The sequence below is a fragment of the Nerophis lumbriciformis genome, linkage group LG06, assembly GCF_033978685.3.
Source record: "Nerophis lumbriciformis linkage group LG06, RoL_Nlum_v2.1, whole genome shotgun sequence".
Taxonomy (NCBI): Eukaryota; Metazoa; Chordata; class Actinopteri; order Syngnathiformes; family Syngnathidae; genus Nerophis; species Nerophis lumbriciformis.
Genome location: NC_084553.2, coordinates 23,643,457 through 23,658,113, shown reverse-complemented (window position 1 = coordinate 23,658,113; position 14,657 = coordinate 23,643,457). Strand labels below are relative to the sequence as shown.

Here is a 14,657-nt window from a genome sequence, read left to right as displayed (position 1 = left end):
CATGAAAATGAAACAAAGCATCTTTTGCTAAAATAAATTACCAAGGAGGAGACGAATAGCCGGTGACAGCCTGGTGTTATCAGCCAGCTGGTATTGTGTTTTCCTGTGCTGTATAAACACTCCAGCTCTCAGTAACAGTCGGTGCTAAGAACTAAGAAGCAGCCCTGCCCATCCACGGCCCACCTTCACCCTATCATAAACAACCATATTCGGGGAGTACTGATTTGTGTTGTACTGTGCTGCGCTTGATATGCAACACGGGCCGGGCCGTTCACTGTCAGAGTGGAGCGAGTCAACTAAGAGGCAAACACTACGAGGACCTGAATGTGCTTTCAGTGACGCCCCAGCACACACGGGGTACAACAATTACCAGGAGGCATAAACAACCTGCAAACCTCCAAATGGGGATGACTGCAGTATGCCGCTCAGAGATTGAAAATAAGTGTAAATTGGCCAGATTTTCAGAGGAAGCACTTTGGAGAGAGTTGGACATTCCAACAAAAGATAAATGGGGGGAATCTCAAAGAGGAGTGCAGCCAAAGGCCTTTGTCTTATTTAAGAGTACAAAGTTGTTTCTGAGATTATGCAGCAGCTGATAGGGATGAGGGATGTGTTGTGCTGCATGTAGGACTGCACTTGGTGTGATCATTATGCTCTTGGTTTACCTTTTACATCAGCTAGAAGATTACTGGTGTTGAGCCTCTCCATCTTCTCTTTCCAGTCTTTAGAAAGTAGTTTCTCCATACATGACGAGTCTGTAAAAAAAGATCATTTCAGATAATGTGGCGATGTATAATAGTATTTCTTTCTGTTCAAATGTGAGAAAAGCTGAAAAATGATGCAGACATTTAAGGCATAGCATAACGGCATTGACTCCTAATAAATGAAAAGACATAGACTATGTAGGTGCGGGCCTTCACATAGCTGCCAATGATAAAAATAATTAACATTTGTCCAGCAGACAATGAATCAGGGGAGGAATGGCTGCAATCTGCCATGCTGTCGCTGGGATAGCTGATTAAGAACACACTGGGCTTGCTGACCCAGACCTCTGCCATCCCAGCACTGCTTGGAGGTCAACTTGTTCTCATCAAAACCAGCAGCAAGAGAAAACCTCTACCTTGAGGCTCTATGTCCACAGAGTTGTTAGCCCTACACCATCCCCTTTTTGTCAGGCGATGTGGTCTTGCTCTGCGACACGCGTGGAAGGACAGGGGGTCTATCTATTTTTGTTGGGAAATTTCCATGAAACACTACATTTCCTACCACCCCTGCGCCGTTGTTATTTTTTTTTTTTCTGTCATGGCGCCCTACACTGAGGACGGAGTTACTTTCCAGTGGTATGTACGGCCATTAAATACCACAAGAGACGAAGAAAGGGAGTTGTCTCGGCGAGTAGTACTTGCTTTGATTGATTGATTGAGACTTTTATTAGTAGATTGCACAGTGAAGTACATATTCCGTACAATTGACCACTAAATGGTAACACCTGAATACGTTTTTCAACTTGTTTAAGTCGGGGTCCATTTAAATTGATTCATGATACAGATATATACTATCATATATACTATCATCAAATTACAGTCATCACACAAGATAATCATCAGGGTATATACATTGAATTATTTACATTATTTACAATTCGGGGTGTGGACGGGGGGGGCGGGGGGGGTGGTGGACGGGTAGGTTTGGTTGTTATCATCAGTCATCAACAATTGAGAACAGAGAAATGGATATTGAAACAGTGTAGGTCTGACTTGGTAGGATATGTACAGCAAGTAGTGGACAGAGAGAGAGAGAGAGAGAGAGAGAGAGAGAGAGAGAGAGAGAGAGAGAGAGAGAGAGAGAGAGAGAGAGAGAGAGAGAGAGAGAGAGAGATCAGAAGGCATAAGAAAAGTATCTACATTTGATTGTTTACATTTGATTATTAACAATCCGGGGAGGGTGTTAGTTTAGGGTTGAAGTTGCCTGGAGGTGTACTTTTATTGCGGTTTTGAAGGAGGATAGAGATGCCCTTTCTTTTATACCTGTTGGGAGCGCATTCCACATTGATGTAGCATAGAAAGAGAATGAGTTAAGACCTTTGTTAGATCGGAATCTGGGTTTAACGTGGTTAGGGGAGCTCCCCCTGGTGTTGTGGTTATGGCGGTCATTTACGTTAAGGAAGTAGTTTGAGCTGCGTAGATCAAATTGTTGCAACCCGTTTGTTACATTTCCTCAGAGGTAAGTCGTGGAAAACATACAATTCTTATGATATGCTTTGGTGGCAAAATTCAGATTTGTGTCACATGTAATGCAGGTCAATATAAGTTGTGTGTGACACTAGTGCATGAAGCAAAGTCAGTGCGGTCCTAAAATTTTAACTTTGTTCGCAAAGACCTTGCGGACATCCCCTTTGAGTATGTGCGCACTTTTGGTTATGAGTTAACGTTAGGACATCCATTTAAGATTACAATACCATATTTAATTCTGGTGAGATCAACTTTTGTTTGTGTTTGTGTGAAAGTACTCATCACGTTACTCTTACAGTAGTTATGATCAGTCACAGATTTAAAGAGTTAAAAAGACACTGTACACCTCTCAGCTCAGATTTCACTGACAAAACACCACTGCTCTCTCGAACAACACACTAACTTCAGAGGGACGAGGGAGTTAACGGGGGTCAGTTGTTTGTTGTTGCCTTGTTTAAGGAGGACTTTCACAGAGATCAAGCAGAGTGACCATTTTGTTTGATTGTCCACTTCCTTCAATGTGATAGGGTCGACAGGACGTCTTCAGCTTGGGGGTCATTATAACATTATTTCTGCTTTATTGACTTTCCAATTCCCAGCTCACAGTGTGTACCCTTGACCTGACAAGGGAGGGAGAAAAGGTTACGTGTGTTTGTGAGTATCTTCACTTCCTGTGTGGCACATCTTTTTTAAAACTTAAGGGGAAAAAAGCTGGCAGGAGTTGAGACAGCATGCTAACCAGAAATAATAAAAGGTCCTCAAAGAAACATTGGTGCATGACATTTACGCCTTCAAAAATAAAAATCTTACATTAAAGGGGGATTAAACAAATATAGTCAACACATTTCAGGAATCAAGATGCACACATATGCTCCTGTTTTTTCTTCTTGTGCATTCACACACACGCTCATCACAGATGCTACTCCAGCACTTGATCATTAAGGAATGCACCAACTGGTGGAGATAATGTGGTGCCAGCTTCCATTCTACTCCAGTCCTTTCCCTCCCTTCCACCTCCCTCCCGAGAGAACAGCCACTCCCTCTCTTCTCCATCCCCTTCACTGCATGGGCCAGACCTAACCTGCCAAGTCTTCCGACAGGAGAGGCTACAGCTGGAATGCACCGCTGTCCTCCCTGCCTTCCACCTGAAAGGGCTAAGTAATGTCCCTAGATTAGTCAATAAAATAACTCTCAAACATCTTTCAGTATTTAGACGCTGTCAACAAAACTAACCCAAATCAACGTAGACAATCTATTATGTTTAAACTATGTGTGCTTAAAGCCAATAGTTAATGCCTGCAATGTCTTTTTAATTAGCATTTCTGCACACATATTTTAAGAAAAATAATTTCAATGCATCAAATGAATGTTTATTTGAATTTTTGTTTCGTCTAGAGCAGGGGTCGGCAACCTTTACCACTCAAAGAGCCATTTTGACCCGTTTCACAAATTAAAGAAAACAATGGGAGCCACAAAACTCTTTTGAAATTTAAAATGAAAATAACACTGCAAACAAAGCTTTTTTTTGCTTTGTGCTATGTATAAACCAGGGGTCTCAGACACGCGGCCCGCACCTTAATATGAAAATGTAATGTTAGTGCGGCTCGCGAGTTTTATATGAATGGCGCTTGACAGCGTCATACTTGCCAACCTTCCCGATTTTGCCGGGAGATTCCTGTAATTCAGGGCTACTATCCTTTCGTATGTCTGCTGATTTTCACCCAGACAACACTAACAAGGGTGTGCCGTGACGGCACTGCCATTAGCGCCCTCTACAGCCTGTACTAACAGCGTGCCAGCCCGGTTACATGTTGTAAGCGGTCTCTGCCTGCACACGTAGGTGACTGCAAGGCATACTTGGTCAACAGCCATACAGGTTACACTGAGGGTGAGGATACAAACAACTTTAGCACGTCGGTTGAGGTGGGCGGGGTTGGGGGGGGCGGGGTTTGGTGGTAGCGGGGGTGTATATTGTAGCCCGGAAGAGTTAGGGATGCATGGGATTCTGGGTATTTGTTCTGTTGTGTTTATGTTGTGTTACGGTGCAGATGTTCTCCCAAAATGTGTTTCTCATTTTTGTTTGGTGTGGGTTCATTGTGGCGCATATTAGTAAGAGTGTTAAAGTTGTTTAAATCGCCACCCTCAGTGTAACCTGTATGGCAGTTGACCAAGTATGCCTTGCAGTCACTTACATGTGTAGGCAGAAACCCCATACAACATGTGACTGGGCCGCCACGCAGATAGTATGGTGAAAAAAGCTGACGTGACGACAGGTTGTAAAGGACGCTAAAGGCAGTGCCATCATGGCATGCCCTCACTATTGTTGTCCTGGTGAAAATCGGAGAATGGTTACCCCGGGAGATTATCGGGAGAGGCACTGAAATTCGTAAGTCTCCCGGAAAAATCGGGGGGGTCGGCAAGTAAGCCGCTGAGCCGCATCAGAGTGATCAAAGAGCCGCATGCGGCTCCGGAGCCGTGGGTTGCCGACCCCTGGTCTAGAGGGATTATAAATGGCAATGTTTTATATTTATTATAAAAAATGTGAAGGGATAATCAAATAGTAATTCAAACATATAAATGTTTTGGAGTAACAAAGTTTGCTGTTTGTTCTCTTCACGTGTAGGAGAATTAATTCCAACAAAAGAAGAGTCTTGTGTGTTTATTTTTATTTTCTTATAAGGGCTCCTAACTCTCTCACATCCCCTACCCCTCCCATAGCTTTCCCTCCCCCTCTTAAGATAAAATGCTCTGGAGCTCAGGAGTAGGCCATTCAGCTGGGATGAGAATGGAATGAAAACAATAGCCCTTATCAGGCTGTTATTTACATTTTCCCAGCATCGCTGCACTAGACAGCTTGGCTTGTCACCAAGCCCACATCACCCCACTGGACCCGGACCAACTTCCTCCAACCCCAGCGATTCCAGCGGTCTCTATGGGCCCTCGCCTGGCACAGACCTCCTCCACTCTGCAACGAGCACAGATAGCAACATACAAGACAAAACTACAAGAGTGTTTGTCCAAGACATGCTCCCATTGAGAGGGGGAATGTTTTTTTGGACTGCTAAGCCTGTCTGGGTCGCATTGTCTCCTCTGGGGCTGGTGCTCTCTTAGCTGGAAAAATGCCCTTAACCTTTTTCCCTGAGACTTCTGGTGTTTCCAAGTGGCACTCCGAAAGTGAAGAACCACTTGCCAAATGTTCAATGTCCATTTATTATCAGAAGTATAATCTTCCTGCATACTGTACATAGCCCTCTTATTGATGTGGGTAAACTGGTTAAGCGATTGAGAAACCATACACCTGAAAGATAAATTGGTATGATAAACGATACCGGTTTTCCCCTCATTACAATAACAAACCAACCGAGTACATGCCCATGCACTAAGGCCCTGTTTACACTAAGCCGGATAAGGTTATCCAGGGTAAATCACAGCTAACCTTATCCGTGTCCACACACAACAATGCCACCGTTTAGACCCCCGCGCCCGTCCGTCCACCAAAACGCGACCTAGTACGCATGCGCGGAAAAAAAGAAGAAGAAAAGGGTCCATCTGCGCCAAGCTCTCCAGTAGATGACTTTACTTCACTGTGAAGTTTTTTGAAAGAGCTATATTGTAAATCGTTTGCTGTGCATTTTACATTTGTCTGCTGTGTTTTGTGAGCAAGTTTTTAAATTAAAATGTGTCTCCTTTGAACAATATCCAGTGTTGTGGTATTTCAATTAACTAGAATCCAGTGTGCTGTGGGGCCCTATGATAATAATAATAATAATAATAATAATAACTGGGATTTATATAGCGCTTTTCTAAGTACCCAAAGTCGCTTTACATGTAGAACCCATCAAACATTCACACCTGGTGGTGGTAAGCTACTTTCATAGCCACAGCTGCCCTGGGGTAGACTATTGTAGTGAATCACACCTGAGCCATCATAAATTAATCAAATCTTTAATCGACATGAGAAAGTAGACAATGCGATAAACTGTTTGGGACACGAGGGGATGGTTTCATCTTTCAGCTGCCCGCTAATGGCGAAGTTAGCAAAGATGCGGGCATCATGCACACTGCCTGGCCATTTCACAGTCACATCCATAAAGCAATTTTTGTAGTCACACACTGCCTATCACGATCACATCCACGGGAGGAAGGGACAAAGTTTTCCGGTAAGTAGAATCACAGCTGACTGTTCGAAAGTTCAAAAGTTCTCTTGCCGTCTGAGAAATGTTGTATACGAAATAGCTGCAATCGCTTTCTCTTAAGGTGTTCATGTCTGATTTCCAAAAGCGTCTGTCCCCCCCAACCCCGCCCACCTCAACCGACGCACGGAGGGAGGTGGGGTGGGGTGTGGGGGGCGGGGGTTGGTGGTAGCGGGGGTGTATATTGCAGCCCGGAAGAGTTAGGGCTGCAAGGTGTTCTGGGTATTTGTTCTGTTGTCATTCTTGTTTGGTGTGGATTCACAGCGTGGCGCATATTTCTAACAGTGTTAAAGTTGTTTATACAGCCACTCTCAGTGTAACCTGTATCGCTGTCAATCAAGTATGCATGGCGTTCACGTGTGTGTGCGTACAGAAGCCGCACATATCTTGTGACTGGGCCGGCACGTTGTTAGAATGGATGAAAAGCGGACGTGACGACAGCTCGTAGAGGACGTTAAAGGCAGTGCCTTTAAGGCACGCCCCCAAGAATGTGGTCCGGGTGGACTACGAGATATAATGACTGATGAACACCTTTGTTCGATAATGAAGGTTGCCTCAGCTAAAGCCTGAACCCCGACATTAATGAACTAGCATCCAAGAAAAGATGGCAGGTATCTGGCTTGGGCACATAAGATTAGATAAGTGTGTTGCAGTTTAAAGTCCTGAATGGTTGGCTGCAAATAGAAAAGAGGCATTGAATTTTTATTTAAATTGTATTTGATATGCCATTGATATTTTTTAATTATTATTATTATTATTTGAAACTCTATTTTGCATGTCACTATAAAGTTATATAAGCCTTGATTGTTCAATATTCAATGCAAAACTTGTTTGGGTCCCTATTAAAAGGGTAATTTGTTCAACCTTGGCCCACGGCTTTGTTCAGTTTTAAATTTTGGCCCACTCTGTATTTGAGTTTGACACCCCTGGCCTAGGTCATTGCTGACAGTAGAAAAGCTTAACTCGGCCTGGACTGATAACACATTTTGCTGGCCAAAATATATTGTCCCACAAATCAATGTCAACAAACAGTATTATTGTTTACCGATGTTATTGTCCTTTCAAATGCAATACATTTGTATTTCTCGAGAAGATTTTTACCCTTGTAAATGTCAATCAATTTTGATTATCCTAAATAAGGAAATGGACTCTCTACCACTGGTAGCAAAAATTGCACTTAAATAAATATTGACCATCTTAATGTGCAGTTTATTCCCCAGTTGTATATACTGGGAATTTTTTTTGCCCCTGTTGGCCACCATAAATTGGGCATACTAGCTCGTTTGTCCTTATTAATAGGTTGAACTTGCTCATTCGGTTTGAAGTCAAAATATTCCCAAAAGAGGACAATAGCTTAATTTTTGTTACCTTACTATGTTTCTCAATCTGATGTAAGCTACCAGTTCCGCCTCCACTCACAGAGACAAAGATTGTGCATGAATGACAGGAGGATTTATTACTTTCAATTAATTCTGCTATGAACGAACAAGCTCAGGAGTTAAGAGAGACAAAGAAAACAAACACATAAGACTGTTGCAAATGATCAATGTTCATTTTTATTTATCCTTCGATTAATTGACTTATTGATTATCGCCCAGGTCCAAGCAGCACTTGCAAACACCAAAATGACAAACGCATTCAGTATAAATCAAACCATGTCATTATTTAACTAATGAGTTCAGGGTATATTCAAGTGATCGCAAAGAGTATAATGCCGGGACAAAAGACGGCCAACAACTCGCATCAAAATGTCCAATCTCAACAGTTCCACTAACGACATTTGTTGATGTTTCAAAATGGTTTGTCTCAACACGCAGCAGTGGGTGTTTGATTACAGTGTGTTGTCAGCAATGAAATTGTTTCAACTGCCTGCCGCCACATTCTGAGCCTCTCCGTGTGCACCGTTCTCCTGGGAGAAAGATGATACTCACGTTTGAGTGTTTGTTGAGCTAAAAAGCCGCTGGCAAATAAGAGAGAGGACTATCTAGAGAGAAATTAGCCACAAGTCAAGGATAACAGTCTGTGGGGGATATTTCGGATTGGATTTGTAGTCCTATGTTTCATGCTAAGCAACATGTCGGTTCTCATTTACTATAAAGGGTTGCCTTCAGGTTTTGAATCAGTTAAATGGATTAAAAGCTGAACTACTGACACACACTGTTTGATTGGACTCAGAAAGAATGTATTCCGCTGGCTGTATTTCAGGAGGCGATGTTAGTTAATACAAATAGGCACCCTGCCTAATTTGTCACCACACCACAGACCACAGCAACAGAAATAAAAAGTCGGGAGTAAATCAGTGGCGCTTTTTAGTAAATATGCAAAAGAGCAAGAAATGGCAGTAAGAAAATAAAAATAATTTAAAAAATATATTCTTTGTGTTGCTGTTGAGCTCTTCCTTTAGAATCTGAACACTTTTGTTGTTTGTTTTACACCATTAACTTTGGCGCGCTCTTGTAGGAAGCAAGATTCCCTCATTTTCTCCAGCAAAATATTGATTATTAAAAATTTAATTTTGAGTTGAGTTTGAGTTTATTTGGAACATGCAAGCATACAACATGATACATCACAATTTCCAGTTTCTCTTTTCAACATGTTCGAAAAGGAGCAGGAAGAAGCAGAGCTTATTTAATCCTACCCCTTTTCTTTTACATAACAGTTGCTAAAACTTTTGTTCACTTCCTGTTCTCAATTTATTCACAATATACTCCATAAATTATCACAATAAAAATAAATGAATAATACTCAGTGAAGTAAGATTGTGTGTGTGTGTGTGTGTGTGTGTGTGTGTGTGTGTGTGTGTGTGTGTGTGTGTGTGTGTGTGTGTGTTTTGTCTCATCTTGTCTTGTCTCATAGTAACAGTGGTACTATTGTATTGTTAGTGTACAGGAGCTCTTCTTGTTTTTGTTTGTATAGTATTGTTCTTGTATTATATTGTTTATGTTAAATGTGGAGTGAGTGAGAGGGTTTGGGATATTATAAGCATTTGCTTCATCCAACCTCTTTTCAAGCCTTGCATAAATGTCACTGCCAAAATGTAAAAAAAAAAAAAAAAAATGTGTGTGTTGTTGTACTGTGCAGGTTTGAAATAAATAATTCAATCAATTATTTTGAAAATGAACGGATGGATGGATGAAATAAATTCAGAATGTTTATCATGGTTCTTCTTCTTTGTACTTGGTAAACACTTTAAGTTTGAAGAGTTTCTTGAAGTGGATCATATTAGTACATTGTTTGATTGCTTTGCTTAATCCATTCTATAATTTAATTCCACATACAGATATACTGAAGGTCTTAAGTGTTGTATGTGCATACAAATGTTTTAAATTACATTTTTCTCTAAGATTACATTTCTCCTCTTTTGTTGAGAAGAATTGTTGTATATTCTTGGGTAGCAGGTTATAGTTTGCTTTGTGTATAATTTTAGCTGTTTGCAAATTCACTATGTCGTGGAATTTCAGTATTTTTGATTAAATAAATAAAGGTTTTGTATGTTCTCTATATCCAACATTATGTATTATTCTAACTATCTATCTTTTTTGTAACACCGTTAATGAATGAAGTGTACTTTTGCAATTATTTCCCCATATTTCTACACAGTAACTCAGATATGGTAACACTAGCGAGCAGTAGAGAATATGAAGTGATTTTTGGTCTAGAACATGTTTTGCTTTATTCATTATTGACGTGTTTCTTGCTACTTTATGTTGTATATTTTTTACATGAGATTTCCAGTTCAATTTATCATCAATCATTATACCTAGAAAGTTGGTTTCATTTACTCTTTCAATTTCTGTTCCATCTATTTGTACTTGTGTTTGACTTTCATAGTCATCATTGGCTTGTTAATAATGTCTTTAAGAACACTATACTATTACATGTGTCTTGTCTTTTATATTTGATATATTTACAAGGGAAAATGTGTAATTACTGAATGAATAATCAACTGACACTGACATCTAAACAATAATATTTCTTACAAGAGAAAAGGGCATTGTTGATCCCAATGAGCAGCAAAGGAACATACATAAAACAGTGTGACATTGAGTTTAACATTGTAAGTTATTTCCTGAAACTCAATATAAAACTTTTTTTTCTTTCTTTCTTATTTCATACAAAGTGTTTGGATGTTTTTAAGAAAACCAAATGCATTTTTAGTCAAGATGGGCAGAGTAAAAATTTGGAAAACTGAGAGCTGAGTGAATGGCTGACGTTGTGTCTTGCACATTCACAGTACAATCCGCTGTTAATAAAAATATATGAAAGTATTAATGAAGGGTTTATGGAGGCAGTACTGTATTTAAAAATATATAACAGGACTTTGTTGCAAGTGATGTATGAAAAGGAAGTGATTTAGTCACATAAAATGCATACTGTAGGTGATTCTGTGCAATTCTATCAGAAAAAGCCAGGAGGTTGTTGATACTTTTGAAAGCTCTTCCTCCCTCTCTCTGTCTGCATTTAGCGTTACAGACAGATTTAATTCAAGATCACATTTCTGTGAATGCCAGTCAGACAATGATAGGCTGACTTCTACAGTAATTTGCCATCCACTCTCCACTGCAAGGGAAACAAATCAAAAGTCGAGATTGATTTAAAGAAAGAAAACGACTGTGATACGCTTCAAGGAGTTCCCTTTGAATATCTTAATCACAGACACACTAAAAACAAGACCCCCATCATCACACCAAATAAAACATAATAATCAGAAGAGGCAGGCAGGGAAGTGAAATGCAGAAAGAAAACATGTTTTTGTCATTCAGCCGGTAGTCCCTGAGACAACAGCTGTTAGTGCCACAAATACTCCTGAAGTCTCCATAATCATGGCGTTATTGAAGCGAAGACAAAAAGGGCACTAATTGCAAGGGAGCAATCGGAACGCAATAGGTTACACACCCGGGTGATGCCGCACAATGCAAATGCTAAAGAGGGAGCCGGGAGGAGAGAGGGGGAAACATTCTGAGCACAACAGTGTGTTGTCGCTCATTTACAGGCAATTACCTTTCCTCGTTTTCAACAGTTTTAATAACCTCTACCATTTCAAGAAGACTTTTTGTAGAAGTTAAATTATTTCAGCTTTCAAAGTTGTAATTACTCGTTCAGGAATGCATAAATAAAAAGGTCTACCTTTATGGGACTATTGTGGCGCACCTGCACCTTAACTGAGACCTAATCATTATTCCGCCTGGTGAACATGTCAGCTTGCCGCTATCTTGCGGGCAAGGGCGGTGCTACATGGAGGGATGGGAGGTTTGGCGCGGACCTGGCCCGGGCTCCTAGACTGGGGACCTGCACAGAGCGGGTACATGGTGGAGCCGGGCCCCTCGCCTAACCCTTTCCCATGCCTTGGGAGCTTGGAACATGCAAACAGTTGTATTCTAATCACCACCGATACAAGAGCTGGATGTACAGTATGTGGGGTTATAGGTTGCCCAAGACAAAATGAGTCATGGTTGCTAAAAACATAACAAGACTGACTTTAGTGATTTAGTAGGTGTACTATTTTTTATAAAATGTGTTGTATTACTGGTTTTATTTTCACTCTTACATTTCACTTAGAGACGTGCAAACTTAGAAGTGGATGGATGAAATTGTCTCCAAGTGTATTTTGGGTAAAATCATCATCAACCGTCCACCAACGTCATCAGTCACCAGGTGGGCATTTTTACTACAAAGTTAACACGAGTGGCAGTTCATATAAACATAAAAGTGTAGTGGCAAAATGGTGTACGCTCTCTCTCTCGGCTGCCTTGAGTTTTTCCTAGTGCTCCGAGCGGGGCGCGAACACTGGTTGCTGGCAAAAAGGCAAGCGTCCTGAATACTAAGCTAAAAGCCCGGGTTATTTCATCCGATAGCACAGGGTTTAAAGGAGAACTGCACTTTTTTCGGAATTTTGGCTTTCGTTCACAATCATTATGAAAGACATGACAGATGGATTTAAAAAAAAATGCATTCTAAATTCCGCCCATTATATCTGATAAATAACCATTTAAAAAGCACCAACAATACTTGAATATTAAACAAGTATTAGTGATATAGTTATAATAAGCGCTAACACAGACAAACTATATATAGCGGCGACGTGATCATGTGTACCTATGTTTACATCATCGAGTGGTTTGCTGTTTCCTCGTTTCCTTGCTCCCTGTAACTTTACTTTAGATCATAAATCATGCCTCTCACCTGGACAGGAGATGGCTGATAATATCATCCTACAAGTTGGGACGCTTTGACAGCCATTTAGGACCAGTAACTGGCAAGAAAGACACGAAAAGCGATTGTCCCCCCACTGTTAGTTTGTGAGGATTATGAGACATTTTTAATCTAATTGGGAATATATGAACATCCCAGCAGTCGGGATCCTAGACAATAGACCTTGTACAGTAAGTGATATGTTACTATGTTTGTCTGCAGTGAGCAGAAATCAGTGATGAAGGGGAAAAAAGCTAACGTTTTGGAAAATACTGTGCTTAAAATAATCAAAATGCGTAAATATTAAATGGTATTATAAAAGTGCCCGTTACTACATTACATATATACTTACATCATGTTTTTAAAACCTCAAAGGAGGTGTTTAGATGTTTTTAAGGGCTTTATAGGCAGAATCGAACGGCTACCCTAGACTGCATTGGAAGCTGACTTTTGATCGGATTTATTTGATATTTAGGATTTTTTTTTAAATCCATCCGTCGTCATGTCTTTCTTAATGATTGTGAATAATAGGCAAAATTCCCCAAAAAGTGCAGTTCCCCTTTAAGAGGCCCGGTCCAGCGATCCGGATCTGATTTGTTCCGCCACGGCTCCAATGTGTCCCTCTTTTTTTCTATTTGCCCTGTGGATTACTTTATCAACATTGTTTATTAATCACAAAAAGAGGTCAGGGGTCCCAGGTTATTTTTATTGTATCTTTTTACACAGCTCGACCCGAGTGAAAGATCTTGGCACACAGTGCAGGTCAAAACAATGACTCCAACTCTAGAATGGTGCACAGCAGAACACCATGCAGGCTGAATGATACATTATACACATTTTTAGACACCCACCTCAATCATTTGCATGCAATTTGTCATCAAGATAATACACTCTTTAGTGAGAGATGCTACTGTGTTAATAAAAAGGTGAAGAATATGATTCTATAGGCAGGATAAGTGCTACAATGAATTCCTATTAAATGGCTGATTAACAAACAATAATACATATATTTTTGTCAGCGGAAATAAATACGAGCAACTTGTCAGAAGTAGTTTTTTTTAGCTCACTTAAACTCTTTTCTTCCACAAGCGGTAACCTCCCCCTGAATCTGTGCCTTTAACGGACCAAGGTGTTAATCCCATAGTGGTGACCTGGCCATTTGGAGAGGCCGTATACACAGACACAGCACCCCGACCTCTCTAAATAGAACATATGTCTATCAAGCATATATGAATTAAGCATCCCCGGGAGGCTTCACCTCCTGAGCTGAGCAGCATGTGACTTCTCCCAATCCATTTTACTGCGGCACTCGGTGGCAATCAGGCTTGAATTATTAAAGTGAGCAGTGAGCAATGATCAATTCATTGCAGCCCTTGCTCGCAGCCTGCCCCGGTCGTACCTCAGCAGAAATGACATTGAGAACACTTGAGTGTGCTTCCAGACAATGCACATAAATGTGACTTATGTCAGGCCCAATATGTCAATAATCATAACTGTACAGACTGAGGCCAAGCCCAGTCTAATCCTGCAGAAATACTGTTTGATGACAGGAGACTGTTGTGCTCGTTGCTAAGTAGTGCTGGGCATCGGCACATTGCTTCCTTTTTTCATTTGTATTTATTAAAACAGTAATGAAAAAAGATGTTTTGAGCATTTTGATTCAGAGGCAATGCAGCCGTAAACGGTCTCGACTGATGTTTGTGGGGGGTAATCAAATCCAGAAAAAGGTTGAAGGGAAGTTTTTACTTTAAGTTGGAAGAGGGCAAGAAGAGAAAAAAAGATGCAAAACTTTTGCAAGGAGGCAGTGAGCAGCCAAGATAAACCAGTACTCAGAGCCCCCAAAACTGCAATCTCCCCTTAAGCCGGAGAGTGGCAGCTGGCAGAACAGCTGGTGAATAGGATTAATGTCAGAAGAATGAAATAAAACTCAACATATGTCCGAGCCTGAGGTGTTGGGACTGTGCGTGATTGTGCCCCCGATGGATGCCATGTGTGCAGCTGGAAAGAGCTGCTGTGCTGCTCCGCTCTCTACCCCACAAGG

General features: G+C 40.9%; 1 protein-coding gene across 5 annotated transcripts in view; it reads right to left on the bottom strand.

Annotated features, from left to right (window-relative positions):
- Positions 1–14,657, bottom strand: part of sox6 (SRY-box transcription factor 6) — a 200,241-nt gene that overhangs the window by 93,202 nt on the left and 92,382 nt on the right. For all 5 annotated transcript variants that reach the window (XM_061963933.1, XM_061963936.1, XM_061963937.1 and 2 more), the window contains one exon: positions 666–755. In XM_061963933.1, coding sequence (XP_061819917.1) covers positions 666–755 — 90 coding nt within the window. The remainder of the gene's footprint in view (positions 1–665; positions 756–14,657) is intronic.